Source organism: Pogona vitticeps, chromosome 15 (genome assembly GCF_051106095.1).
Source record: "Pogona vitticeps strain Pit_001003342236 chromosome 15, PviZW2.1, whole genome shotgun sequence".
NCBI classification, from domain to species: domain Eukaryota; kingdom Metazoa; phylum Chordata; class Lepidosauria; order Squamata; family Agamidae; genus Pogona; species Pogona vitticeps.
The window spans coordinates 6,973,835-6,984,636 of NC_135797.1; the positions used below are offsets into that span (position 1 = coordinate 6,973,835).

The 10,802-nt window shown below is 46.8% G+C and overlaps 1 protein-coding gene across 3 annotated transcripts in view; it reads left to right on the forward strand.

Moving 5' to 3' along the window:
- The window catches only part of ATL3 (atlastin GTPase 3), a 36,788-nt gene extending 26,705 nt beyond the window's left edge, over nt 1-10,083 (forward strand). For all 3 annotated transcript variants that reach the window (XM_078381962.1, XM_072984395.2, XM_078381963.1), the window contains 5 exons: nt 756-883; nt 1,827-1,883; nt 3,006-3,077; nt 3,528-3,959; nt 6,492-10,083. In XM_078381962.1, coding sequence (XP_078238088.1) covers nt 756-883; nt 1,827-1,883; nt 3,006-3,077; nt 3,528-3,959; nt 6,492-6,581 — 779 coding nt within the window. In that variant the 3' untranslated portion in view covers nt 6,582-10,083. The remainder of the gene's footprint in view (nt 1-755; nt 884-1,826; nt 1,884-3,005; nt 3,078-3,527; nt 3,960-6,491) is intronic.
- Nucleotides 10,084-10,802: the final 719 nt, after the last annotated feature.

Genomic DNA, 10,802 nt, shown 5'->3' on the forward strand with positions numbered 1-10,802 from the left:
CAAAATAATCCTCCATAAATTAAAGCCTCACCCCAGCCTGGTTTGGAATAAACGTTTTACATCCAGACCATAACACTGAAAGTCTGCCATAAGAATAAAACTCTGCAATAACATTGGAAATACAAACGGGAATCAGCACATGTTCGAACAAGGGCCTCTCCTGTCCTGCATTCTCCTTCCCACAAAGGGCTACGTTGGATCTGTCCAGATCTCCAAACTAAATCCACTCCCTCAAAAACTGCGCTGTGATTTACTGCAATTTGGCGTAGCACTTTATCATTCTTATTTTCATTTTTGCTATCACCTGGATGGGTTTTGTTGTTGTTGTAAAAGCCAGGGTACGCCTAATTAGTGGCTGCCATTTGAACGGGCAAGGAGCAGTACAGATGACTTGCAAGGCCTCCGTGAGACTTTTGAAATATTTAATTCCCTCTCCAACTTGGCTTTGAACCAAGCTTTGCCTGGGTGCCTTCGGGCTTTGTTTCGCCATCTTTACGAGATACAAATTGAGTGTCTTCTTTTTTCTTTTTTAAGAAAGGAAGTTTGATTTGTGTTGAGAGTTGATCTTTGTATCTATGGTTGTTGTTGATAATTAATTACCCTGAGACCCACTGTTTGCATACGGTACTGTACCTAGTCTATTTTTGCTGCAGAGCTATCAGTCTGATCTTAAAACGTCATTTTGTTAGCTCTCACCTGCCAAGACTAGTTTCCTTCTATTGTCTCTTGGCCCTCCTTTCCCTCTCCCTGCACAGACATTGCGGATGAATTCAAAGAGCAGCTGAAGCGGCTGATCCCGTTTGTGCTGGATCCCGGCCAGCTCTTGGAGAAGGAGATCAATGGTTCCAAAGTGACCTGCCGGGGCTTGCTGGAGTACTTCAAGGTTTGCTTTCTCTCTCTCTCTCTCTCTCTGCTTGCCATCCGACCACATCCACATATCCACATGTTTCCTTGCTTTAAACAGTTTGCAATTGGCTGCTACTGTACACTAGCTTTCCCTCTCACTAGGTTTACATCATGATCTACAGTGGTGCCTCGCTTTACTATCGCTCCGTTTAACGACGAAATTGCATTACGATTAACTTTTTGCAATCGCTTTTGCGATCGCTTTACGATGTTTACTATGGGGGAATTTCGCTTTGCGATGATCGGTTCCCTGCTTCGGGGACTGATTCTTCGCAAAACAATGATTTTCCTCCAGCTGATCGGTGGTTTCAAAACGGCCGCCGGGTAAACAAAATGGCCCCCCCGCTGTTTTCTGGGACGGATTCCTCGCTGCACAGGCAGCGAAAATGGCTGCCCTATGGAGGATCTTTGCTGGACTGTGAGTTTCCAGCCCATCGGAATGTATTAAACAGGTTTGAATGCGTTTCTATGGGCTTTTTAATTTCGCTTTACGACGTTTTCGTTCTACAGTGATTTTGCTGGAATGAATTAACGTCGTAATGCGAGGCACCACTGTACCAGTATTGAATGGGAATGCCTGTAAGCCACACATTCCCTTCCTTTGAAACAAGAAGCTGTTTCCTCTTGTTGTTCAGTGCCTCTGATTTACGCTGAGCCATATCCAAAAGGTCCTCCCCTCAACCACCCTGCTCAGCCCTTCCAAACTCAAGCCTGTGGCTTCCTTTGGCAAGTCACTCCCTCTTGTATCTGTCCTTCCTCTTTTCCTGCTGCTTTCCACCTTTCCCAACCTGATTGTCTTTTCTAGACTAGCGAATCCTTCCTTTTCACGAGGTGCCCAAAGTAGGAGAGCCTCAGGTTCAACTCTTTGCCTCGAAAGCCAGTTCCTAATTTACTGAACATTAGCTTTCTGTTCCTCCCAGGCTTACATCAAGATCTACCAGGGAGAAGATCTGCCCCACCCAAAGTCCATGTTGCTGGTGAGCTTTGCCTGAGAGAAGACTTTGGGACTATATGGGGTTGCCTTTCTCCCCCCCCCCCCGTCAAATCTCCTGCATGAGGAACTGCTTGTCTCCATGAAGGAGGTTTTAGAAAGGTTGTTTAAAACCACCCAAAGTTGCAGGGACCCAATTCCCCTGCCTGATCACCTTAAGATCTTGTTTGCCCACCCATTCCCTGAAACAAACCAAAGGCATATGGGATCCAATTCACTTTTAAGAATATTTCTATAGGAGATTAAAACAAAACGAAGGCTAAAGGGAGACAAAATCCACATATTTCTCTCATATACCAAAGACAGAATACAGTCCTTGCTTCTAAATTGAATTCAGAGACTGGGAAATGCCTTTTTTCTTAGACTACAACACCCAGAATCCTGTGCTGTCTGTGAGAATGGGATTTGTAGCCCCAAAGCCAAATATTTCCTGTCCCTGGTGTCATTGCCAGCAGTGACTCGTCTCCTGTGGTTTTTATTCCTGTTGCCTCTAAGCTGCCCCCGACATTCCCACAGACTACTTTTAACAGATTTCAAAAGCAATGTTTTTTTTTCTGTGGTTTTAAAACAATGGCTGCTACAAGTCCTAACTCCCTCTGCAATGACTGGAGTGTTCGTGTGTTACAAACCTGTGCTGACTCAGGCTATGATGATGATTCGTTTTATTTATATGCTGCATTTCTCCCAACAAGGGACCCAAAGTGGCTCACAATGTTGAAATTCACACAATTTAGAAACACAAGTTAAATATTAAGAGGTAACTTAAACAATATATGATTTTAAATACAATTAAAAGATTAAAACATGAAAAGATTTAAAAAAAAGATTTAAATTATCTGCTAAAATGGGGTTCACCCACATCTCTGACGACATGGGCTGTGGGCTACAAAGGCTTATGCCAGATTAAATCTGCTAGTCCTTAAGGCGATGCAAGGATATTTCCGGGTTCTGGTGCAACGGGGGAATCCAATTTATGATATGCCAGCTACGGGAACATTGGTTTGAAGGAAGTGGGAAATTCACCACCGGAAGGAGGTGGATATGGAAGGTGAAGTTCAGTTTGTGTCTAATTCCGTTGTGGGTATGTGTGGTTCTCTTTCTTTCTCAGGCCACGGCTGAAGCTAACAACCTGGCGGCCGTTGCATCAGCGAAGGACATGTATTACACCAACATGGAGAAGGTGAGAGGGAAGAAGAGGAGGAGGAGGAGGGGGGCAAAATGTCCTTTGGGGTGTGAGTGTGGGCCTGTGCATGTATATGAAAGATGCTCAGCTGGTACAGGGCAACCTCCTAAAAGTTATTGCCAGAAGTGGGTTTTTCAGACCATTTTTGGGATTGCAGACAGCAGTGAAGTGGGCAAGCCTTTGACTCCAAGTCCCAAGTCAGAGTCTTTGATATCAAGTCCCAAGTCCCTATTAAAAACAAGCTTTTTTCCCCCCGAGAAAAAAGGGAGGGAGGGGTGGGTGAATTCCAAGTCAGGAGTTGAGTCTGAGTCATTGGGGAGGGTAGGGACCCTAAGCTGAGAGTCCTAGTCAAGTCCCTGGGAGACTTAAGTCTGACTTGACGGCTCGAGTCCCCCTCCCCGGTGGACCATGTCAGATAATGTGTCCTGTTCCACTCCTGCTTTGTAGCTCTGCGGTGGGGACAAGCCGTACGTCGCGCCGGAGCTCCTGGACGAGAAGCACCGCGTGCAGAGCGCCCTGGCGGTCCAGCACTTCCAGCGCATCAAGAAAATGGGCGGCAAGGAGTTCAGCCAGCGCTACGAGGAGGAGCTGGTCAAGGAGATGAACGAGCTGTACCAGGACCTGACGAAGCACAACCACAGCAAGAATATCTTCAACACCTTCCGGACGCCCGGCATCATCTTCAGCCTCATCGTCTCACTCTACCTGGGCTCTGGCTTCACGGATTACATCGGCCTGGGCTTCGCCGCCCAGCTCTGCAACCTCTTGGTGGGGCTGCTGCTGCTGGCCCTCCTGGCCTGGGGCTACATCCGCTACTCGGGGCAGTACCGGGAGCTGGGCGTTGTCATCGACACCACGGCAGAGTTCCTGCTGGAACGGGTGAGTGGGCCAGACGGAGGCTGGAAGAAGCTTAGAAGACGCTTTGATACTTTATTTTGCCTTGTTGCAAGTGGCCTTTCTGGCCTGTTTTCTGTTTCATGAAATCTGACAGAGTTACAGTATACCAGGTGTGCCAGGTGACACTAAGAAGTAGAGTTTTCCAGACTTATGAAGTTACCAGACAAGGAAACAGTATTGATAGCAGAAATAATTGTATTGAATCAAGTTATTTGCAGGATATATATACATATACATACAGCTTTGTCCTTATTTCCAGTCCAGTGGTCTAACACGGCAATTCCAGTAGAGTTCAGGCATAAATCAGATCAGAGTCCTTGTAAATCAAATTCAGTAATCAGAGTCCATATAAGTCAGTCCAGCAGTCAGAGTCCTTCTCCAAGATTCTTCTACTACGATACAGCACTTTTCACCACGACACCACAGAGTATGTGTGCTGGGTCTGCTCGCTTTATCCCAGGGTTAGCCAATCCTAGGTTTTCTTTCTCAGCTGATACAAGTCATGTATTACCCCAGCTGCATAAATTCTTGCTTGGCTTACAATTCTTAGCGTGGATCCTTACAATTACAGTGTATTTTGCTCTTTTACAATGGCTTAGCACAAAACTGTATTAACAATTCTTCCAGGTTTATGTCAAACCTGTCAAAATTGAATTGCTTAACGCTCATTTCTTGGCCCACTGGAGACTTTTCTCAGTCCAGGTGCTGCTAAAGCATAGCGGCTGGCATCCGTGCAGAAGTCTTTGAGAGACGAAGTTTCTTGCTTCCTGTGGGGTTTCCTTTGGTTTCCTGATCAGGTGGCTGAGATTCACCCAGCCGCTCTGCAGAGGACTTCCTTTTCTCCCTCCAGGCTCACCGGGTGGCGGCCATTTCACCAGGCTGCAGCCCAGGGAGAAATGGACCACGGGGCCCGTCCCGTTGGGCTCTTCCTCTGCCCGAGTGCTTTCCACTGAACCTCAGGGCCCTGAGGCCAGATGGGGCCGTCAGTGTTTCCCCTCTCCTTCCCTGTGATGTCAAATGGTGGTTCCCAGCTTTGTACCTTCTGAAAGGTTGACATGACTTTTGTAAAGCATTGTTGTGACCCGTTAGAGCTTAGGGTTTTTGTGTTCCTTTGTTTTAGCTTTTGCTCCCTCCCTGTCTGACTAAAATCATCCATACAATGAGACTACAGGGTCCGCGGGGGATCAGTTTCAACACACACATACCCCTGATGCCAGAAATAGCGGATAAAAGAAGCACTTACTCCCAGTTTCTTTGGTATCCGTGCATGGCTGAGAGAAGACGCCTTGGCCCAGTCTTGCCAAAGGATTGGGTTTTGTGCCATCCAATTCACAAGGGAGACTTTTCTGAAACCAGCCACTGCCACCTCCCCCCGCCCCCCCATGCTGCTACTCTATTTCACTGGACCAGACCTGGGTGAAGTGCGGCCCAAGGGCCACATACGTCCCGCGAGCCGCTCCTCTCCGGCCCGCAGACAGTTTTGACCATCAAAACCATTTATAGCTTTTTGTCTAAAGTTGATCAGTTGCTTATCTTTAACATACCGCAAAAACACTCTTTAGTATTTGTGAAGATTAACAAGTTTAAAATAAAAACAATCATAACATCACTGTTTCATTTTATATTTAAGTAAAGTTGGTTCGGCCCCCGGACACAGTTCAGATTTTTCATGTAGCCCCCCTATAGAAATTAATTGCCCACCCCTGCACTGGACGCTGCTTCCTCAGAGAAGTGTACAGTGGTGCCCTGCTTGACGATTACCTCGTTATAAAATGAAATCGCTTCACGACGATGTTTTTGTGATCGCTATTGCGATCGCAAAACGATGTTTCAAAGGGCTTTTTTTGCTTGATGATGATTGGTTCCCTGCTTCGGGAACCAATTTTTCGCTTAATGGCAATCAGAAAACAGCTGATCATTGGGTTTCAAAATGGCTCCCCGCTGTGTTTAGGATGGCTTTTTTGCTTTAGAGGCACCGGAAAATGGCTGCTCTATGGAGGATCTTCATTGGACGATTAGGTATTTCGCCCATTGGAACACATTAACCGGTTTTTAATGCGTTTCAATGGGTTTTCCCCCCTGCTTGACAACGATTTCGCTCTATAGCGATTTTGCTGTAACGGATTATCGTTATCAAGCAGGGCACCACTGTAATGCTATTAAGGATAGTCTCTGGTTCCATCTATTGGCCAGTCCTGGCAATACACTTTGGGGATGTGTATGTCTGGGTTTTATTTTATTTTATTTTATCCAGGCAGTGGATAAGTGAAACCACGGGTACTGATCCCGTGGATACGGCAGTCCCACTGTTCTTAACTTATGTTTTAGGACTTAAAAGTTCTGCCATACTTCAGATATGTACCAAAGTGACAGAGGGACACATCTGTGTCCCTCGGCGGGACTTGGGTTCATGTGACGGAAAGACATCGCTCACCATGATGTCTGACGATGACTAGTGGTGGATCATTGAACTGATCCAAGACTCCCCCCCCCCCCCCGCTCTTCTCTTTCTAGGCCACCAACCGCACAAGCAGCTCTACCCAGATAGCACAAGCCAGCAGGTCGTCATCCCGGCGGCCTTCGGAGGACAGGAAGAACAAGTGAGGTCTCCATCTGAGTTCTCCAAACGCGTCTGGAGCGAACGTCTCGCTGCGGGATGGGAAGGCGGGAGACGCTTGCAGGGCTTCCAGACGGCGCCTCTGAGCTTTCGGCTCTCGACATCCCTTCCCCTTCTGGCAAATCTCTCTTTTTTAATTTTTTTTTTCTAAAGACACCCTTCTTTCCTGGTTTTTATTTTTCTTCCTTCACTTTTTTTGCACTTTAAGAAAAAAAAAGCAGCTTTAAATTTTTTCCTGTACCAGCAAAGTGCCTTCCTTGACCGAGAGAGAAAGAGAATACCAAACATCACGTCCTGATGGTACCCCTTCGGCTCTTACCCACCTCTGGATGCTTGTCAGCGATGATGCCAAGGGAGAGGAGTCCCTGGATGATCCCGTCTTTCACGGCTGCCCTCTTGCCAGCTGGGCTTCGCCCGATGTGGAGGATCGCAAAAACATGGCACGCTCCAGATGTGACGGGAAGAGATGTAGCTTTAGAACTCCTCTTTGTTCCTTTGTAAATGCGGTTGTGCCTTCGTGCCCGCTGGACATCACCCTTGTGCCTCAGGCCATAGCCGGAGAGGGAGCCGAGCTTCGCCAGCCACTTGCCTTAGAAACCAAGTCCAGTCGGAGACCAACCGCGAAGAAACTCAACCCACCAAATGGACCACCCCTTCTTCTTTGGGGCCGTCGCCTGCATTCCTTGGATTGCGCCTATTTCCTGTCTTACTTTGGCTTTCTTTCTGCAGTTCTCAAGCGCACGTAGCTGCTGGGTGCTTGGGAACATCCCGCCAGCCCTCCGGAGCCTCTGGTTAAATCCCACACCGTTCATGCTGAGCATCAGAGCATAGGAAGCATGACTTCTCGGGAATACAGCTCCCGGTGCTGATGGGGATTTTCTGGGAATTGTCATCTCAAAGAAGCAGTGCTTCCATGCTGTGCCGAGCACCACGGGTTTCCCTTGTTTTCATGGGAAGAAATAGGCGGGTCGAAAGGCTCACACCTTGTTCTCAGATGGCACAACTCCCAGAGGGTGCTTTAAACCACGGTTTGTGAACCTGTGGCTTTCTGAATGCTGCAGCGTCCACTACCCCTCACCTTTGGCTAAGCCTGATGAGTATTGCAGAATATCCGGAGGGCTGATGCTTTCCCCAGCTCAGCTTTAAATAGTGATCCAGAAACCTGGGGATGTGCCTAGAATTCAGTGGTCTCCAACCTTGGGTCTCTAGATGATCTTGGACTTCAACTCCCAGAAGCCTTCACCCAATAGCCATGCTGGCCAGGATTTCTGGGAGTTGTGGTTTAAGAACCTTTGGAGCCCCAAGGAGCTACTGGCCAACTCAATGGTAGGGAAGTTTATTGGTCTTGTAGGCTGGATTGCCCTCACGTCAAAAGGGGAAGGCTAGATAACATCATTGGTGGGGGAAAACCTTTCCTGACATCTTCTGCCTTCACCCTCGCAACATCCTTTGTTTCTGCCTGCAGTGGGAGACACAAAGGGTGGCTCCTGTATCTCTGGTTTCAGATCCGAAAGGAGAGGGGGCCTTCCATTCTTCCCCGCTCATGCGCCCGAAGAGGTGTAGAAATTGCGTTTTTATCTCTGATCGAAGATTGGCGATAACAAGGGCATGCTCCTGATGGAGAGAACTTAAGCTTTAGATCAAGGTTGGAGAATTCGTAAGCCGTTGAGCAAAACACTCATCCCCCCCCAGCCATGTTCCGTGGCTTTCTAGATGTGGTTGCATTCCCCCCCCCCGCCTGTCTGGCGCACACAAAAAATGTGTGGGTGGTGGATGATGATGCTCAGAAGGCCCAATATCCAGCCAGTGGGAAGGGTTTCTGACTCGCAGAACCTCGCCCACGATTGGTCTTTCATTTGGGTGATGGCACCTTAGCCTGTTGACAGCTGAAAACGGGCCTCAAGAGGTCTAGGGTCCGTTCTCCCTGAATGGGAGAATCGTCAGGGAAGGCCAGATTTTGTTTTCGTACGGAATGGGAGAAAATAGACAAAACTGCATGCACTGTTGAAAACTGCCCGTTTTTGCTGGCCTTCTAACTGCACCTTGATTCTACATTGAACCAAAACAACGTCAACACGACCCACGAGAACTAGGAAAAAATGGTCTTGTTGCCATTTGTGTTTTTGGTAGCTGCAAGGAAATGTACTTGGTTCTGGTGGGCTCAGTCTTTATTCCCATATATATATAACAAAAGCAGCTATTTTTTCTGTCCAGCCTCTCATCGCCGGTATTTCTCTGGGTCATTTAATAGCTTTCTATTGTCAGTGTGCTTTCTCGGTCTTCTCTTTGATGTCCTGTTCACCTCTTGCAGCTGAAAAATTGCCTTTTGCTTCTGAGATATAAGCACAAGAGAAAACGCAGCCTGGCTTTCTGGATCGAATTGAATAGGAAGGGTGGGGTGGGGGGTAGAGAGAAAAAGCGGATCAGGGCGGTTTAAAAAGAAACATTCCTTTTCCTCCAGTTATGGAGGTGTCTGTCCTCTTGGCTTTTCACTTCCATCGCACCGTATTTGTCTTGTCACACTAAAGGATTTTCACATTTGCACAGATGTCCAGCCGGCGTGCCTACAGATGCTTGTTGTGTGCTTTTTGAAGGTCAAAAGCCAGCCGCATAACCTTGTAAAGTGCATTTTGGATCACATTCCGCTAGTTTTTGCCACATGTTCTAGACGATGTTTTTTCTTGATCTGTACTTGTTTTCCCCCACAGCTTCCCTGAAAGGTACTGATGTAGAATTCCAGTTGCCTTCCTCACTGAGGGATGGCGGCCGTTGTAGTCTTTAACACACAAGGGTGCCTTGTGCAGGTGGGAGCAGACATCACTTTAGTGCACCTCTCTGGCCTCTATTTGTGCATTTTCAATGTTATATTCAACGCTGACGGTGGAGTTTTCCTGCCACCACCTCTCCTTCATTCAGGTTAGGCTGTGTTTATGGTTCTCTCTCTTGCACAGAGCGCACACATGCGCACAGAGGAGCAAGAGCACATATTTTCTCCTCTGCCACATAGCAAGGCTATGTTTGTTTGGGCATTCCTGCATACTTCAAATTCGGTTTAAAACTTCAATACATTTGAGAAAGGAAGATGCTGTCATGGGGGCCTGTTTGACAGGCAGGTTCTCCAAAGAGGGGACGGGCCTGTGAAGTTCAAGTTGAGAACCAATCGGTCCTGTGAGCCCAAGAAAAGATTTTCTCGACAACTGTGGGTGGGTAGAAGAAACGGGACCCCCCAGGGCATGCTCGTATCGCCACGCTGTGCTGGAATGCCGTTTTTTTGCTCTGGAGAGAGACACCCCCCTCCTGCCCTTGCCGCTCTGTCTAAAGGACCTTTTCCACAATAGTTATATGTTTAAAACGTTTCGCCGAGGACCAACGCTGTGGGGAGGTAGATGCCAAACGGTAATTATAAAGCGCAGAAGAGCAAAAAATATATTAAAAATTGCATTTCCACTTTGCAGCTATAAAAATAAAGACCAAGTTACTAAAAACTCAGCCTTTGGCAATGTGTGTTTTATTTTCCCTGGGGATGCTTCCAGAGAAGACCTTCATGCTATGACCTTGCTGTATTCAGGGAATTTTACAATAGGCTACTTAGTGTTTCTATTCCCAACCCTTTTGTGTGTTTTTTCACTGGTTCTTCCACCTTTTCCCTTTCACCAGTGAAAATCGGTTTAGGAGAGAAGCCCCTGCTGCCAGATATTTCCCTTCAAAAAATAATTAGCTGTATTTATGGTTCCAAAGCCCAAAAGTAGTTACCATTGCAATGTCGAAAGTTGCCTGTATTATTTCCTTTCTCAAATGCATGTAAAATTATGAACGTTTAAAAAGAAAACGGTGCTAGAAGCTGTTGCCCTCGGGTTCAAAATACACCCCTTCTGTCTTGTTATGACCTCAGCACTCTGCATAAGGCACCTGTCACATAATATAATTCCTATTTTTCCTTTTTTGTGAGTCTGTAACTCTCAAAGTAATTTTAAAGATTACAGTTATGCCATGAAAGAGGCAATGTCTTAATTATATATTTCTAGTTTGAAAAAGAAATGAATTATTTGTAACAGACTACTCTGAAACTCAACCGAAAAGTTTAATTGCAATTTTATAGGTTTATTGTATGGGTGTGTTTTTGCTGGTGGAGCATCTTTGAGGAGGTGGCATCCACATAATAGCACCTTCTCTGGTGAAAATCAGACATCCATTACTTGGGTAAAGCA